The 19,025-nt window shown below is 38.1% G+C and overlaps 1 protein-coding gene across 9 annotated transcripts in view; it reads left to right on the top strand.

Moving 5' to 3' along the window:
- Positions 1–14,653, top strand: part of lqf (epsin homolog lqf) — a 255,684-nt gene extending 241,031 nt beyond the window's left edge. For all 9 annotated transcript variants that reach the window (XM_068228319.1, XM_067149807.2, XM_067149808.2 and 6 more), the window contains one exon: positions 12,389–14,653. In XM_068228319.1, coding sequence (XP_068084420.1) covers positions 12,389–12,627 — 239 coding nt within the window. In that variant the 3' untranslated portion in view covers positions 12,628–14,653. The remainder of the gene's footprint in view (positions 1–12,388) is intronic.
- Positions 14,654–19,025: the final 4,372 nt, after the last annotated feature.

The raw sequence follows: 19,025 nt of genomic DNA, 5'->3' as shown, positions 1-19,025 counted from the left end.
ATTCTTTGCCAGCATGTGCAGTGGATTCCAATTGACATATAAACTTCTTAACCTCAATTTAAAAAAAAAAATGTTCCTTACGATACTTTGCCTTTTCAGAGATGATATGTTGACCCAAACACAGAAAGCCTGGAATGAGGACACTCAAAGGTTTTTGAGTTCTCATCAGGCTGTGTCTTGTAAAACAAGAGATTTTCTTCGTTGAACGAGACTTTATACATTTCATTTCAAGAAGGTTTTATTACTTCCCACTGAAACTCAGGAGGGGCACATCTTCAGCTTCACAACAATCTCAAGTACCCTGATGCACCACCAAACTCCCGAAACCCTTTCAGATTTCAACTAACTTCTAAAGCAAAAGAAGTCAGAAATGGTGTGGCGGATTCATTCTTATACTGAGCACCAGAAGGAAAATTAGTAAAGCAGTTAGTAGAAATCCATTTCTCGAAGAGAATTAATTTTCGTTTGAATCCTTTCACATGTGCATAAGGGTCAGTAATAAAACAATTCTTTCATCGAAGTTCTAAATTTAGGAAATTAATTTACTCTGCCAGGTCAACAAGGAAAGCTAATTTCCATAACCACAAATCATCTGAAAGAAGAGTCACTGGGCATTTTCTCTATTTCTTTACGAAGCTCAAAAAATCATTTCAGGACTTCATCTGTACCAAGTCAACGAATCTCGCAGTGATGAGGAGTATCATAGCATTTGACTGGATGAAATTCTCGGTACTTACAACATTCATCACATCAGACAGTTGTAAAGACGGACCACACAGAGCCTGCTGATGAATTATGCAGTGGAGAATCGTTCTCTTCTGTGCCCCAACTTTCTCAACTGTTTTACAGATGTTGCCATTAATGCTTTCACGGCCCGTACTTAAAGACATGATACTGTATAGGCTTTTGGGCTTATGCCGTGTCAAGAAAATAAGGTGAAATTCTTAACGTTTCGCAGGGAACTGTGCCCTGCGTCCTCAGAAGAAATCTCGACTGTCCTGGTCCCTTCACTATTGTTATTTCGTCTTGGTGTTTTCCAAATTCGTACATTTTTTGTCGCCAGATGTTTCATTCCGGGCTTATGTCTATGTCTTACACCTGTCATATGTTACGCAAACACGTTACGTGAACCACTTAGTCTGATTGTGATGGTTTGGTCAGCTTCCGCTTCGAACGCTAGCATTGTGGCACGTCCTAGGGGCCATCTGGTGGTGAATGAATGTACCATTTCCACTTCTACTTCTATTATAACGTTCCAAATTCAGAAGTGTCATTGTTTAAGAAGCCTTTCTTGTGGACAGTCGAGAATTCTTCTGAGGATCCAGAGCACAGTTTTCTGCGAAACTTTAAGAATTTCACCTTATTTTCTTGACACGGCACAAGCCCAAAAGCCTATACAATAGCATGTCTACAGCTTTGTTATGTCAGTCTCTTCTCGAAGTTCACAAACTCCCAATCTTCTCCTTATTTCCTTAATTTGTATTCTACCTCATCTAGTATGCTCTTCAAAAACCTCATTTCAGCTGCTTGGAATTGACTTTTTCACTTAGTCAGCCTCCACCAGGCTGCTGAAGTATAGGTCAGTATATTTCTAAAATTGGATGAGTATAAAACCTTGCACATCATTGGCACATCCTTTTTCCATACATTCTCTTACTGGTAGAAATTTGCAGATGACTGCATTCTTAAATTTCTCCTCATCACGGAAGGTTTAAAGTTCTTTAAGTACTTCTCAATTGTATATCTTCTGTGAATATCTGAAATGGCTGATATTAGAAGTTTAGAAACTCAACACCATTCTCTGAATTTTTGGGGTCCTTTTGATAACACATTGAACATAGTACCCAAGCAGCCCTCAGGATGTGTGTGTTGTTTTTTTTTAAAGCTAATCAGTCATCTGCTGGAAGTACGTCTGTCTCACTTCTAGTAAACATGAATGACAGTGTTACAGTTCCTTAACTGCTGTTGTACCAGACCACTGCCCTTGCCGAATAGAATACAAACGTTTGTTCTGAAGAGTAGCAAACCTGTGTTCTGTGTGCTTTTGTTTCCTCGCTCGTTCCTACGATGGCGTCATAGTGTCTTGATTCTTTGAGTAGCGCGATAGAAACCCCTATAAACTGGAATTCATGATCTTAACTGGATGACGGCAATGATGATTAATGATCTCTACTAATTCTCTGTAATGCAAATAAAGATACATACTGAATTATGATAATAACAATTTGCCCCTCTATTTACCCAGATGTTTCAAACTTTATCACACAAAGTCAAATTTTTTTAATTGTACTGTAGAAAAAAGGATTATTCATACCTTCACCAATTGCATTTTTTTTTCTTTTAGATAGCATATTGATAATAATGTCACAATTTTAGATTTTGAATAATATTATTATTATTATTATTATTTATTTATTTTCCACTAATTGTAGTTACAATTTAGGGATGGTGAATGGAGAAAGGGCATAGCCCCACATACACAAAAGTGCCTCCATCACCACTTAAAATTATAATATACAAATATGCAATTACATTCTACATAGTGCTCTTATATACAGTTACCGTATTTACATAGGCATATTTACATAATACTCACAAGACCTGTTCAACTTTCAAGTCATTCGACACACCCACACACACACACAAACACACACACACACACACAGAGTGTCTCTCTCTCTCCCTCTAGAAAACCCACATATATTTTAGCTAGGCCGGCTCACTCATACCCATTTACCGTCTCAATCACTCGGGACCCCATAACTTTCATCCATTCCCCCACTCATACTGAACATTCACACAGTAGATAAATTATGTTTTGTACAGAGGGTTTCGTTATATATACATCCTTTGTACGTCTTTACAAAAAATTTCTGCAGGTAGTTCTTTTATCTGCGGTGGGAGTTCATTCCACAACCGAGCAGAACGACTAAAGAAGCCACTTTGATATGATGCTGTTCTTGCAAATGGAGGGAAAAGGGACACACCTCGACCTCTTTGAGCAGAACGATAGTTCAGCTGTAAGCGGTTGAAAGGGTTTATATGAATGTTACCTGCGAGGGATTTTCTCAGGAAAGTAATATCTATTTGTTTACAGAGGGATGTTATGGAGGGCAGTGACCTGGCTGTATTTAAATGACTGTGTTGAGTAATTAGTCGTTCTGCTCGGCGTTGAACTCTCTCTAGTTTCGTCATGTTCTCCACTGTAGTAGGGTGCCAGGAGGGAAGCCTGTACAACAGTATTGGCCGTACTAATGACAAATAGGCTGTCTGAACGGCTTTCTTCCTGGCTCCCAGTAGAGATCTGCGGATGAATCCCAGGACTCTGTATGCTTTGCACCTTATTTCCTCAACATGCGTATTCCATTTTAAATTGCTGCAGATGTGAATGCCAAGCAATTTTATTGAGGTACAAGGCATCAGGTTTTTACCACACAGTGAAATTTCGTGTTGTAACTGTGATCTTGCTCTAGTAAAGCGGATATATTTACATTTCTGTACATTTATACACATTCTATTCATTTTGCACCACAGAACCACATTATCGAGATCTGACTGTAACTTATTTACGTCGTTCTCATTGCGAATGGCTCTGTAAATGATGGTGTCATCAGCGTACTGTGCCATAGAAGACGATACACAACCTGGCAGATCCAGCGTAAATATTGTGTACAGCAGCGGCCCTATCACACTACCTTGAATCACACCCGAGGTGACTGAGGTTTGTTTTGACCTGGCCCCACTGAACACAACGCTCTGCATCCGACCTACCAGGAATGATCGAAACCATGCCTGCAGGTTGCCTTGAATGCCATACTTGTTAAGTTTTAACAACAGTCGTTGATGAGTTACCTGATCAAAGGCCTTACTCCAGTCGAAAGTTACGCAGTCCACTTGGGATATATTAGACTGGTCCAGGGAACGTTGCCACTCATCAATTACTGTTGTTAAAAGTGTAGTACAGGATTTTCCAGGGAGGAATCCATGTTGGTTGTTATTCAACAGGTTTCTCTCATTCAGAAAATCTAGCACATGTTTAACAATTAGGCGTTCCATGCATTTACATAAGCCAGATGTAATAGAGATTGGGCGATAGTTGTCTACATTTTCCCTGTCACCATCTTTGAATACGGGAACGACATTTGCTTTCTTCCATTCTTCTGGAACAGTCCCACTGTTCATTGAAATGTTAAATATTGCACAGAGAGAAGGTGCTAATGCTTCTGCACAGCGATGGAGAATTCTGGCCGGCACGTTGTCTGGGCCGTTCGCAGCATGAGGTCTAGTTCTCCGAAGACTTGTTACGACCTCGTTAGCAGTGAAGTACAAGCTAGTTAGTGGCAGAAAGGGAGGGGTTGACCTTGGAGTGAACATGTCTTCATCCTTGTCAGCAGTGGAGAAGTTATTTTTAAATTTACTATTGAATGTGTCTGCTATTTCTTGGGGAGAGGAAACTGATAGTCCGTTGTACTTGAAGACGGATGGAGCACTTTTGCCACTTTTGTTTCTAATGAAAGCCCATAGCTCTTTACTGTTGGAACTAAGGCTGTGGATATATGAACTGTAGGCATCATGGATTAATGATTTGAGTTTGTTCCTAGCCAGTCTGTACTTCTCCCACCTACTGTCACTTGGGTTTTCCTTCCATTTCCTGTATAAACAATTTCTCTTTCGAATACCTGATGTTATCTCTCTATTGATCCATGGCGTTTTTCGCTTATTAGAGATAGAAACTTTCGGCACAACTTCATCGACACATTCAAAAAATACTTTTTTTCCAGTTTTCCCAGATCTCGTTGATATTTATATCGCCGGTGAAGGACGCGAGGGGAATAGGAAGACTTTTTCATAGAAGAGAGGAAAGATCGTTCCAGTTGGTACGGGAAAAATGATATATTGTTCTGGAGTGGAGTTTTGGGGAGGGTTTTCTGTAGCTCAAAGTTGTAATTATGGCTTGGTGATCACAAAATCCAGGTATTACGTCCAGGAACTGCACGGATGATGGAGAGTTTGTAAGGAACAGGACTAGTGTGGAGCGGGAATTTTGAGTAATACGAGTCGCTTCGAACACTAACTGATGAAGGAAAATGTCGTAGAAGGCGGAGAGAAAACTATTAGCAAGAGGATTGTTTGGTACTGGGGCGGCATTTATAGACCAAGTAATTTCAAGATTGAAGTCACCAGCAATATAAATTGCGTCATAATTATTCTGTACTTGTTGCACACGATCCAGAGACGAGAGCAAGGCATCGTTCATTGTTTGTGAGGACTTCGGTGTACGATATACAGATCCGATGAGGAATTTATTAATACTGCACGTAATTTCTACCACACAGCTTCAGCTGTCGTCTCCATCTCGGGACGTCTAGTTGGATTACACTCTGGTTTTGCGGCAATAAGAACTCCGCCTCCTGTGGTTAGAGTGCGGTCGTTACGGAACAGGATGAAAGAATCTGGTAGCACTTCTGAGTCATTAATTGTGTCTGAAAGCCATGTTTCACTGATACACACAATAGAGGGATCTAGGCTTGAGAGCGAAGCGAGAATATATTCTTTTCTACCTGGACGTAAAATGCTGTGTGCGTTAAACGCAAAGAGAGTTAGATTATTATTTACATATTTACAGTTGTAGCTATTTACAGAGTCACTGGTAACGTCACTGGTATTGGTAAAGAAAGAGTTCGTTAGTGGCGGCATTTCGCATTGCCAGCAAGTCCACGTTCTTCCTCCCTTCTTTAATTTCCTGTATTCTGAAGTAGAAATTTGTGCACATGTCCTGTGACTGCTTGACGAACAATTATTGCAGTTTACAAATAGTTGATTACGACGCCCGCTGCTTTCACATATTGTATAATGCTGAGGTCCGGGGTTCAATTCAATGTCTCCAATTAGCGCGAGAGTTAGGCACCACAGTGGCCGCCCAGCAATCGGAAGTCTGGCAACTCTGCCTTCCCCATTACGACGCGGCAGCCCTATCGCCAGCAGCCCAAGGCTTTCACTGCCACACCAAGTGAGACACTTAAGAGAACATTTCTCACTTACCAACAGTTTTTCCAGTAGATGAACCTTCTTCAAATCACCACAAGACTTATCTGGATGCACTGTTACACTTTTCGCGTACGTCACGGCACTTTTTATCAACAAAACTATGATTAATGCATGGAGAACACTTGTAACGACCAGCATGGAAAAATTAATATCTTGGATGATTTGAAATAAATGGGAAAAATTAAAAGCTCAAAAATGTATTAAATATATTGGCCCCTTTCATATTTTGATGTTGAAAATAAAAGAACCAAATGAATTCAGTGCTGAGACAGATCATTATAGTTTAGAAAGCAAAAAAAGAATAATTCATTTAGCTCAAAAAGTGTAAAAGTTGTAAAGCTTAAGAATATGACTAAAATGCTCAGTATACAGCAGTTAACACATTACAAATATGCCAGCGTTCAATTTATTTAGGACATAGCTTCCATATGAAACTGGTATTGTTGCACCAAAGAAAGAATTTTAAATAGATTATTTCATTCTTGTTGTAAAAGATAAAATGTTACCTACCTTACAGTAATGCAACAATACTCATTCTCCATTTTTCATCTTGTGTCATACCTAAACATATTCCAGCCAAAGCAACAATCTGACTGTAATGTGAATGATAAAAGTAAAGTTAGTGTAAAATTAAGTGAAATACATTCTATGCATCAGTTCATGCAAGGTATTAGAAAGAAAATTCAGAATTTTTTTATGTATCTCTCAGAAAATCATCATTGCTTTGTTTTGTCTCGTAAAACAATATTCTCTATCACCATTGGCTGCCTTGGTGGATTAGTGGTAGAGAATCCAACTCATGATCCCAAGTTTACATGTTTGATTTGTGAAGGACAATCTTGACACTCCATGTCATTATCTGTGTGTTTAAGATCGCCGATGGTGCATTGAGGTGTCACCTAAAAAAAAATTTAAAATAACTCTGTCACAGTATTCGTCTAGTGGAATTCCACTTTTGTTGGTAGACAACTGCACAATCAGAATATCAATATTGGTAGGTAAACTGCCTGAACGTCTCCACTTCAGAAAGCCTGCAAGTCACTTGCTGAGGGTATAAATTATAATCTTTTTACGAGGTATAAATTTCCATCACCACATCATAAATGGCTGCTAACACAAGTATTTATCATAATTGATACTGACTTGCAGATTAGATGGAAAAGTTCCCACACATTGTTTTAAAACTTGAAATTTGTGAAATTGCATTATGCTTGGTATTTTTATTTTGGCCATATCATATTTTGATTTAAGGCTTTAATGGCATAAAATAATAACAACTTCTGTGCTTTCTTGTTATTGCTTCTGTGTATTGCAATAATATGCAAGTTATTAATCTGATTTTTATGTGATCCTTTCTGTAAAGCAGCTTTTGTCATCGTGACTTTGTTCTGTACATTTTCCCTTTTACTGTAGGATTGGTGAAAATTGTATGCCTACTAAATTAGTTTCTGTAGTGTTCCTTATACTTCTGTTATGTCAGATGATTTTAGAAGTCATGTTTTATTAGATCCATAAAATCGATTGACCAATACGAGGGTGAGTTTTTCACATAGCTTTCGACATGCCCGGTGATTGCTAAGAATACTGCAGTATTGACTCAATAGTTTATGATGATCCAGCAGAGAAGTACCATTGAAGTACCTAAACTCGTATTACATTGTCTCTATTGTAACCACTTAAACTCGCTTTGAAAATGAGAATTACTCTTTTGCCAATCAGAGTTTGAGCATAGGCTTGGTAAACTGTGTTTCATACCAGGATGTTGGAAAAGGTGGTATTGCATTTTTGCCAAGAATAAATCTAGAATCATTCAACTGCTATTTCCATTGCCAATCTTATTTCCACTGAATTCCTTTTCTTGGTTTTTAATTCTTAAAGAATTTATGTTTATGGGTCCACCTTGCATTACATAATTACTAACCATCAATTCAAGTGATAAACTTAGTCATATAAAAATGTACCCTATTTTTGTACGACTAAGTTTATCACTAGATGTACAAGGTTTTTATATGACTAAGTTTATCACTAGATTTGAGTGTTAGTCTTTTATGTATTGAAAGGTGGACCCATTCTTTATGAATTAAAAACCAGAATTTGTAAGTCATGAAGTTTAATGTTTGCAATGAGAATTCCCTCTGCAGTGACCACAGGTAAAACCCAAGGGCTAACCTTTAATGAAATTTAGATCTATGATCTGCACCCGTGTTCATCCGTGGACAATTATTGTGAATTTGGCATTAAGTCATGTTGTGGTGAAAGTATAGGCAACAAGCAAGCAAGGCTAGGATAATAACTCTGTGTATTTTAAGAACATTGTGTATATTAAAGTACTGTTTAGAACAGAAAACTTAAAAAAGTAGGATTAATGTTCAAATTTATCATGAAATTTGTTTCCTTCCTTAAACCTACAGATACAAAGTTCAGCTACATAGATAACCATGCTATAGACTTAGTACTGTTGCAGTTTAAATCCATATTGAAATTATTGCCACAACAGGCCCCTTGTTCCTGTAAAAATATACATTTTTGGATCTCATTTATTGGTCATTTAAGTGGCTAAAATCACCCATTCATCTTTGGATTTCTTTCCCTTCAGTTGTTTCCCTAAAATTATAAGCATAGATGATTCTGTTGAAGACTGAAAGTTGATAAAGGTATTTGATAATCATTGACTTTGTGGGCTTATCGATAAGAAGCAGGCATGTCCACGGAGTCAAGGAGGATTAGTTTTACAGAGGCATGTTGGTCTGTGTGGAACTTGGTGGTAGTGAAAGAAGCATAACCTCACATACAAAATTTGCTGGATTGTGAGGAAATTCAAGTCATAGGGAAATAAAATGTTGCAAGTACAGGAATTGTATGTATGTATGTATGTATGTATGTATGTGTGTATGTGTGTATGTATGTATGTATGTATGTATGTATGTATGTATGTATGTATGTATGTATGTATGTATGTATGTATGTATTTTGAGCAGTAAGCCCAAACGCTGGTTGGGTCCTCAACAGCTCTGCCATCAGCTGTCATAGATTTTCTAGGGGTCACTGAAGAGTCATTCGAGGCAAATGAGTGACATAATTTCCCGTTGCTTTCCACGCCAAGCCGGAAGTTGCTATTACATATCAGTCTGCCAGGCCCACTGAAATGCATGCACCAACAAATTTTATGAGGGATATTTTCACACCATTCACAACAGGGACTGGCTACACAAGCAATAGCATTGCTAGCATCTCTAGCATCGCTCATACCTCTGTCACTTTCATATTGTCAAATCCAAGGGTGAGACTGAGACAGGTCAGTTGAAAGTAACAAATTTGTTCCAGCCCATACTTGAGGACAAAGCGCACTGTAAACACTAGAACTACCAGTATTTCTTATCCAGCAGATACACTGATGAATTGTGTGACTAGAATACTGTTTGATAACAAGTTTCATATTTTCATATTTCTTTATGTTTGGGTATAGTCAAGTTTTCAGTCTTCACATCATCTTTAGTGTTTTTGCAAATGTTCAGCAAAAGAGAACCTTTTTTAATCTTCAGATTCTCAGGGGATACTAAGCTTTTTTTTTAAATTATTATTATTATCATTATTATTATTATTATTATTATTATTATTATTATTATTATTATTAGTATTTCTTTCTTCTCAGTATTTTTAGCAACACAAGGCTTTAGTTGTAACTTTCCTTAATGCATTGTTAAACTAGACTGAAACCAAATTGGGGCAAACATTTGTTTATGGGAAGGGGAGTTGGGGATTGGAATAATTTGCCAAGGGAGATGTTCAATAAATTTCCAATTTCATTGAAATCATTCATTTAAGAAAAGGCTAGGAAAACAACAGATAGAAAATCTGCCCTCTAGGTGACTGCTCTAAATGCAGATCAGTATTTATTTATTTATTTATTTATTTATTTATTTATTTATTTATTTATTGATTTTATTTTCTTCTTCTTCTTCTTCTTCTTTTATGACCACATAGGATCACTTTAGTCAGTCCGTCGTTCAGGTCTCTTTGAAGGGATTGTTCGGGCTTTGCGGTCCTCCCAGTACTTCTTCAGACGCTCCGATCTTCGTGCCCTTTCCTCAGTTGAAAATGTGCGTGTTGTTGGTTTGTTTTGTGTAAGGGTAAAGCGGAGGTTTGTATTCTTGAGTTTTGTATTCAATTTTATCTTATTTTTGGTGTCTTCTGTTGTAAGGCCTATTTCCTTCAGATCCTCTCTTACTTCTCTGATCCATTTACATCCTGTTGTGGTATTTTTTGAGACGAGATTGTGTTGTACTAGTTGTTTCAGAAGTCTCGAGTCCTGCATTCTCATGATATGTCCAAAGAATCCCAGTCTCCTCTTACGCATAGTATCTGTAATGGGTTCTAGCTCTTTGTACACGACTTTGTTAGGTATTAACCGCCACTGTCCATCTTTCTGATATTTTTTGTTGATACAGGTTCTTCCAATCCTCCTTTCAATTTTCTGAAGTCTGTCAGTCTTTGATTGTTTATTCAGGTAAAAGAGTGTTTCTGCTGCATATGTAGCTTCCGGTTTTATAACTGTGTTGTAGTGTTTTATTTTTGTATTTATTGATAGACATTTCTTTTTGTAGATATCCCATGTTAATTTTTGTGCTTTAGCTAATCTATTTGTTCTTACTTGGATTGAGATTTTTTCATTTAAGTTATGTGTTATTACTTCTCCAAGATATTTAAACTGAGTTACTATTTTGATTTTATTACCATTTATGGTGACTTCTTTTAGCTGTGTTGGTTTTTGGGGCATAATTTCTGTTTTTTCAAATGATATTTTGAGGCCAATTTTATTTGCAATGTTTTGAAGTTCTGATATCTGGGTTTTTGCTTCTTTTATGTCCACTGCTAGTAATGCTAAATCGTCAGCAAAACCCAGGCAATTTGTTTTGATTTTTCGGCCAATCTTTATTTTGGGGGGACATTTTCTAAACCATTCCCTCATTACCATTTCTAGAGCACAGTTAAATAATAGTGGTGAGAGCCCATCTCCCTGCCGTAGTCCAGTTTTAATTTCAAATGTCTCTGATGTTTCCCCCCTAAACTTCACTTTTGACTTGGTATTGGTGAGAGTCAATTTTATCATGTTTATTAATTTGGGGTGTAGTCCAAGGTGCCTTAAAATTTTAAACAGAGATTCTCTATGGATGCAATCATAAGCTTTCTTGAAATCTACAAATGTTATCACCATATCTCTGCTTCTTCTCCTGTTATAGTCCATTATCAACTTAAGACTCATGATCTGATCAGGACAGCTCCTCCAGGGTCTGAAACCTCCTTGATATTCTCCTAGTTCTTTCTCAAGTTGTAAACTTATCCTATTAAGGATGATTATTGAAAATATTTTGTATGTTATGTCTAGGAGAGAGATTCCCCTGTAGTTATTAGGGTCGGTTTTGTCCCCTTTTTTGTGCAGAGGATGAATGAGGGCTGTTGTCCAGTGTTCTGGTAGTTCTTCTTTAATCCAGATAGAGACAAGTTGTTGATGGAGGGCAACTTTTGCTGAGGTTCCTGCATATTTCCAGATTTCCGCAAAGGTCTGATCTTCTCCTGGCGCTTTGTAGTTTTTTAATTTATTCAGAGCTTGGTAGACTTCCTTTATTGTGGGGGGATTGATGTTTTCTGGTGATGTTTTTATCGGGGTGTTGGTGTCCAAATGAAGGAGTTCTGTAGGTTCCTCACAATTTAAAAGCTTGTTGAAATGTTTAGCCAGAATTTCTGCATTGTCTTTATTGTTATGGGCCAGCTTACCATCTTCATCCTTCATCAGTAGGGTCGGGGGTTCATATTTTTGGAGCTGCTTTCTGAAGGTTTTGTAGTAGTCCCTTGATTTAGTTTTACTGAACTGTTCTTCAATTAACTGCAGGGTGTCCTTATGATGTTGTCTTTTTATTCTTCTTAAGACTTGGGTAGTTTCTTTTCTCTGTTTTACTAGCTTTTGATAGGATATTTCTGTCTTTTGGGACTGATGTAATAGCCATGCCTGATGTCTTTTCTCCACTGTTTCATCACATTCACTGTTCCACCATTGGTGTTTTTTACGTGGTTTAATTGGAGCTAGGTCTTCTGCAATTTGTTTAAGGTTGTGTACTAAGTCTTCAAGTTTGTCTGTGATTTTTATTTTTTCAGTTGCTTTCTGGTAATTTTTATTTTTTTTTATTTTTTTACTAGACTTTTCTGATAGATTTAGCAATATCCTCTCATTCATCTCTCAGTGGGTATTTGTGCTGTTCGATAATGTTATAGACTGTTGTTCCCCATGGTTGAGATGCAATTCTATCAGATCTTTTTTGTGATAAAAGTTTCTCGTTTACAGTGCCTGCAAACCCTTTGGTGGCTAATCCTTTTGCTGGTGTGGTACCTCAACCTCAGCAACAGAATCTGTTCCAACAGCAGCAGCAACCAGCTGTTCGACCCAGCATTAACCAGATCCGACAGCAGCCTTTTGGAAGTCCAGCTACAGCTGATAATGCCTGGGGCGGAGCACCAACAGTTCGACCAGTATTACCAACTCCATTATTACCATCGGCCCAACCCAATCCATTCCTTTCCTAACAATTCTGTACCTTGTGTTCTGATCATTCTAGACAGTGACATTTGAAAATAATGCCACAAAAAGTGATGAAAATATCTAAGCTATTATAGTCATCAAAGTTATTGCATTAATTGCTTATGAAATTTTGTACTGAAAGAATCTTTTATCAGCAAATTATTTATGAAACTTCAAGACTTCATTCTCTGTTGTGACTTCAGGGTTTACTAAAATCTGCACAGTTTTTGACTAGAAAGCTGAGGAACATTTTGTAATGATCTACAGCCTAAAACGTATTGATAAAATTGTGCTTCTAGTATTTTTTGTATAAATAACATTACTTTGTTATGCTCATGTTCAGTGGAACTTACGGTTGTCAGTGTTTGCATGGAATTTTAGAGAGTGCTGACTGGAGGCTAAACTCAATGAAGGAAGAGGGGAATTTTGTGATAAGTTTCGTGTGTATGTAAGGTAATTTATGTTTGGAAATTTTTCTTCTGTTGGTAGTGCAGTCTACCATTTCCTATTCTTCACTCTGTAGATTTCAAAAACATAATTTCATGCAAAATTCTACAAAACGTATTTTCAGAAAGTTTTGAGAGCCTTAATTTTGGTAATCCGAATTTTACAGAAGAGATTGTCTTTATATAATATTCGTGTTTGTATGATATTTTTCTTGACTGTAAGTTTGTAAATATATATTCTTTGTGTTTAACCTTCAGATAATAGTGATTTGTATGTTTATAGAATTAACATACTATTTAAATGGAAACATTATGAATGAACATTATGGAGCCAAAAGCTGAGTGCAAATCAGACAGATGAAATAAAGATGTCAAAGCCTAATATTAGGTAGCACTCCTGTGTTTAACTGTACGATTTAGCTCGACTTTGTGTTTCTTTCTAGTCTGTTCTTTTTGAAATTATCTATTGAAGTAACATCATCGTAACAACTTCACAAACATGCAATATTTCATAGACGATGGTGACATTTTCATAGTTGTGAAATTGTATAATTACTTCTGTTGACCACATCATTGAATAAGACTTGCAGCAAGGTTTGAAGGGTGTGATTCTATGGTTGGTTGGTTTTCTGTGTTTTACCTCTTGAAGAGTGCACCTAAAGATAGTCAGTAGAGTGCGCACGGCATTTGCCGTTTGGTCCCACATGAGGGAGCACAGCATTTGTCATTGCAGGCTAGCATTAAGAACTTAATTGCTTACTGACGTAATGACATCCGGCGGCGTTTTTTTGAACTTTTTCAGTTATTCAATAGTGTCGCTGTACAAATCCTAGTTCTGTATGGTGATAGTCTCTGACGGAAATGCGTATACTCCCTACAGTGTAAGAGTTTGGCGCGCCGTTAGCCTACAGGTTTCAGCAGTGTTACGATTGCTGCTGATGTAGATAGATGTTTGTGCTCTACGTAGCTATAAATATTTTTGGTTTTCATAAATATAACTATGAAAGTTTCTTCTTTTGAAAATTGCAAGTGATACTATGGAGTTTCTGGACACAAGTTATAGATGAACTAAACAGAGATAGTAGTGAAGGTGATATATTAAAAAAGTTCTGAAATGACAGTGTTTTCTCGATCCAAAATGTCTTCTCATGTGTCTCAAAGTCTCTCAAAGTTGTAATAAAGAAGTTTTTTTTTATTTTTTTAAGTTTCTTATGCCCCAGAGGTTGTTTACCGGTCAATTATGTACTAGGATGCGGCCGGCATTATTGCACGGTATATGCCATGCGTACTCGTTGAAAGGTTAAAAATGGAGGGATGAGACATTTTTCCAAGTGTTTTTGTTGTTGTAATAATCTTGATAACTGGAAAAATAAGTACATGAGAATTCTTCATATCTCCCACCCAGATAACTGGCAATTTCAAAATAGCAGATTTGATTGCAAAACAAGAAAGGAAGATGTCTGGAAATTCTGGTGTTAAAATATTAGACAGTATTTTGTTCCCTTGTAGTCTTGGTCGTATGGAGGATAATGAAACCAAACCATTTGTGTTGATAGACATGATACTGTATAGGCTTTTGGGCTTATGCTGTGTCAAGAAAATTAGGTGAAATTCTTTAAGTTTTGCAGAGAACTGTGCTTTGCGTCATCAAAAAAAAATCTTGACTGTCCAGGAGAAAGGCTTCTTAAACAATGAACTTTTGAAATTTAGACGTTGTAATAGAAGTAGAAATGGTATGTTTATTTGTCACCAGATGGCTCCCCGGACGTGGCACAGTTCAAAGCAGAAGCTGACCGAACCATCAGAATCAGTCTAAGAAGGTCACATAACATGTGTACATAACATATAACATTGACAGGTGTATGACATGACACAAGCGTGGAATGAAACATCTGGCGATACAGCCTATACAGTATCATGTCTCTAAGTACGGGCCGTGAAAGCATCAATGGCAATTTGTGTTGTTGTTGACACAACAAATTTTCTCTTGAAAATATTCAAGATGAATGATAACAACAAAGTAGATTTTATAGGTGTCCACTCCCAACCAGACAGATTTGGCATGTTGCAAATAATCATACTACAGTTGAAGAAATTTCTCCCTGATGAGAATCAAGTTAGTGAATGACTGAGTCTTGATAGCTCTGTCCCTGTCAATTTTTTCCTTGGGAATGATCATGAAATCAATGATATCATTGTAAAACTAGAAAAAAATTATATTGATTCCTCTTTTGGTAGCATGATTATCACAAAAAGATGCAGAAGCTACATGAAGCAATGTTTGTGTCTGTCAGGTTAATTGCACTGTAATCAAAGTGATTTTTTCCTTGGGATATGGATGTATGAACAGAACCAAAAGTGTGTTTCAAGGCATATGAGTATTCATAAGTTTGGTTAAAACCTTTGTCTTAATCAGCAAATAAAAATCTTGCTGTCATAGTCACAGCAATAAGATGACATAATGGACTTGCACTGAAATATGATTTTCATAGTAATACATCAGTCCTCCTTCTTAGTCTTAGTCTTATTATTCTTCTGTGTTTGTGCCTCCTGGTGGCGGGGTCCCCTACATGAATTAGTTGTCTCCATTTAGTTCTGTCCTGAGTCATTTCAGGGTGGAGATTGATGCTCTTCAGGTCTTTGTGACGGGTATCGACCCATCGCTGTTTTGGTCGTCCTTTTGGTCTCCTACTGGCGACTTCTAACATATAACCCGTCTGAACGATGTGTCAGACCCTGTCCTTACTACATGTCCAAACTATCGGAGATGACTCTCATGCATTTCTTCTTGAATCAGTGTAATGCTAAATCTCTCCCTGATGGATTCGTTGGAGATGCAATCCAGTTTAGTAACACCAGCTGTCCACTTCAGCATCCTAGTCTCCATGACACCCAGTCAATGCTCTTTCTCAGTCGTAGTGGGCCAACATTCGCAACCATACAGTGCAACAGGTTGGATGAAAGTATGATAGATTTCTTTATTTGAGATTATCTTTCATCCTATGGTTGCAAGTAATGCTGGTTGTTGTTCACCATTTCATCCAGGCTGTGGGTATCCTTGCATTGACCTCTTTGACAAGTCAGCCATCATCAGCAATTGTGGAGCCAAGGTACTTGAATTTTGTCACTTGCGCCAGGTCCTCACCGTTCACCTGAATGGTTCAGATTGCTTGTGGATCTGATGTCATATATTCCGTCTTCTTTTTATTGAGATGGAGGCAGTATTACACCAGCCGATCGCTCCATTCTTGGCTTTGGCATTGCAGATCAACCTGGGTCTCAAAGGTCAATATGACATAGTCTTCGTAGAGAAGCGTCCATGGCAAAGTACGCTTCAGGTCTGCTGTTACAGTGTCCATCACTAGAATGAATAAGAGCCGTGACAGTGCTGTACCTTGGTGAACACCGACGGTAATGGGAAGTCACTGGATGCTCGTGCAGCGGCCTGGGTCTACATAAAGCAGCTGTACCCAGTTGACAAGGTACACTCTCGTGGGGCCAGCCACATGAGGTCATGCAGTTCGCGATCAAAGGTCTTCTCAAGGTCCAGGAAGGCTAGATGGATCAGCTCGCTCTTCTCACGATGCTTTTCAACCAAGAGCCGTGCAGCATGGATTGCATTGGTTGTGCCACAATTCTTTACAAATTCATCTTGGTTTCTGGAAAACTCGACGATCTCACATATACTTTCATCAAGAAAACATGTTTGAATACCTTCACTGTATGACACACAAGTCTGATCAGCCAGTAATCGGCACAGTCAGCTAGGCCCGCCTTCTGTTTGAAGATGGGTACAGTGATGCTCTGTTGCCAGTTACTCAATGTTTGGCTTTCTGTAATGATCTGCTTGAAGATTTTTGCTAACCATTCCGCCACACTCTATTGTTGCCAGACTTCTGCTGGAAGATTGTCTGGGCTAATAGCTTTCCCTGGCTTCATTTCTTTCAAAGCAGCCTTGACCTCTTTGATATCAATGTATCTGATAGGTCCTTCCACAACAGCAGTGACTGGGATTGGTGGAGGGAGAAATTCCTCAGTTGAGATCTTCTCAAAGTAGCTCTGCCAACACACTCTTGCCTGCTTCCAATCAACTCATGGTAAATTAATTTCTTCTTTGGTACTACTGTACATTTCTGACCTCATCACTCCAAAGCCATTTATTTTTGTCAATTCTTTGCCGTCCTGGTTTTGTTGATCCAAGAACAGTGCATGCAATATCATGTGCAGCCTCCTTCAGTTCGATCCAGCTCTTTTCAACTGTAGTAATTGGTGGCAATGTTATTCTTGTGACAAACATCGGCCTCTCCTTCCTTGTAGCGCTACCATTTGATTCTTGTTGATCCTGTACGAAAGGCATGTTCGGAATTCAGCGATCTGATATGCAACTTGCAGATGACTGGTCGATGTTGAGTTGCAACAGTTGCATATGGCACAACCTTTGTGTCTTAACACGTCTTTAAGGTCTTGATGCTTGTCAAGGCTGTAATCGACCTGCATTGCTTTTGTGCCACTGTAATACGCAATTAAATGTGGATTACGCCTTTTTGAACCAGGGTTTTTTTTATGACTCTGTCGTGGGCTTCTGCATAATCGAGGATTTGTTCGCCATCGTTGCTCTTTTTCCCGAAACCATGTTCACTGTGGGCTGCATGATCTTCCTCTGTGTGACCGACATGTCCGTTTAGATCACCGGCGATAATGAGGTAGTCTTCTAGGGGTACTTTGGTCATCTTCTCTTCAAGCATCTCCCAGAAGGCATCCTTTGTTGTTCCAAGCAAACATGTCTGCAGGGCTTATTTGCTGAAAGTGTGCTTTTCTTCTATCTACGGTGTAGATAATCTTCATCAGACAGTCATCGTACCACTGCACATCAAAGATACAGCTGTCAAACTTTGCTGATACAATGCCACTGCTGTTTTACGAGTACCATTGTATATCAGTTTGTACCCGCAACCAATGTATGACTTCTGTCACTCCATTGTGTTTCCTGCACCACACAAGTATCGACCTGTCTCCTTTCAAGAACCTTTGACAGTTCCCTGTATCACCCAGACATAGTGCCGACGTTGAGTGAAGCAAGACAAGTTGTATGGGCTAGCTTGTTGAGCCGTCGTCGCCCATGTGACAATAACCCATGCATACTTCTCACTTTGACCAGGCCTTGTCAACACACGTCACCTATGGTTTGGGGGGGGCCTAGTCTTGGTACTAAATCCAAAAGACATCGTTCCATGAGATTGTGACTGAGTGTTTTTACAGCTGGTTTGTCACATAGCCCATCACCAAGCATTTTAGAGCTGCTGGCAGTATCTCCCTAGGTGTTCAGGGTAGAAGGCAGGCATTTCCTCCTACCTCAAATCGGTATGGCGTGGCTGAATGCAGTGGTTCCTTACTGGATAATGGGGTCGCCACATCCCAGTGCAGTAATTGTTATTTATAATTGCTTCCTAATATTATGGGTTGCCATTTTGACAAAGTATACTACACAAAATTGGTAATTTTAAATCATAAAAATAGGACTTCAAAATCAGTTATGTACTTCACTTGTGCCATTATGTCATTTAATCTCTGAATAATGTATACTTTGGAGTTGTTATTTTAATATATTATCGATGGGTTGTTCATATATTTAGAGAAATGAAGATGACCTTTAAATAGGTCGAAACTAGTCCCATTAAATGTTTATTACTAAACACTATTTAATTTGTATTGAAAAGGTGGAATAACTCACTTTTTATTTTTATTTGGGTTGTTCATATTTAATTTAAACGGATTCCCTTTGAAAAACAAGATATTTATAATATTCTAATCTGCAATATATATTTTCTTTATGTCCTTTTAATGGGTCTGTTAAATGCAGGAAGATGATACATTTTGGAGCTAGTCCATAGCAAAGTCCATCTAACTAGTGAAATCTGTTATGTGGTACCAGTTGCATCCTGTTGTTGCAAAGATAA

This window comes from Anabrus simplex, chromosome 6, assembly GCF_040414725.1.
Source record: "Anabrus simplex isolate iqAnaSimp1 chromosome 6, ASM4041472v1, whole genome shotgun sequence".
Classification (NCBI taxonomy): domain Eukaryota; kingdom Metazoa; phylum Arthropoda; class Insecta; order Orthoptera; family Tettigoniidae; genus Anabrus; species Anabrus simplex.
This window is presented reverse-complemented; position numbering and strand designations above follow the sequence as displayed.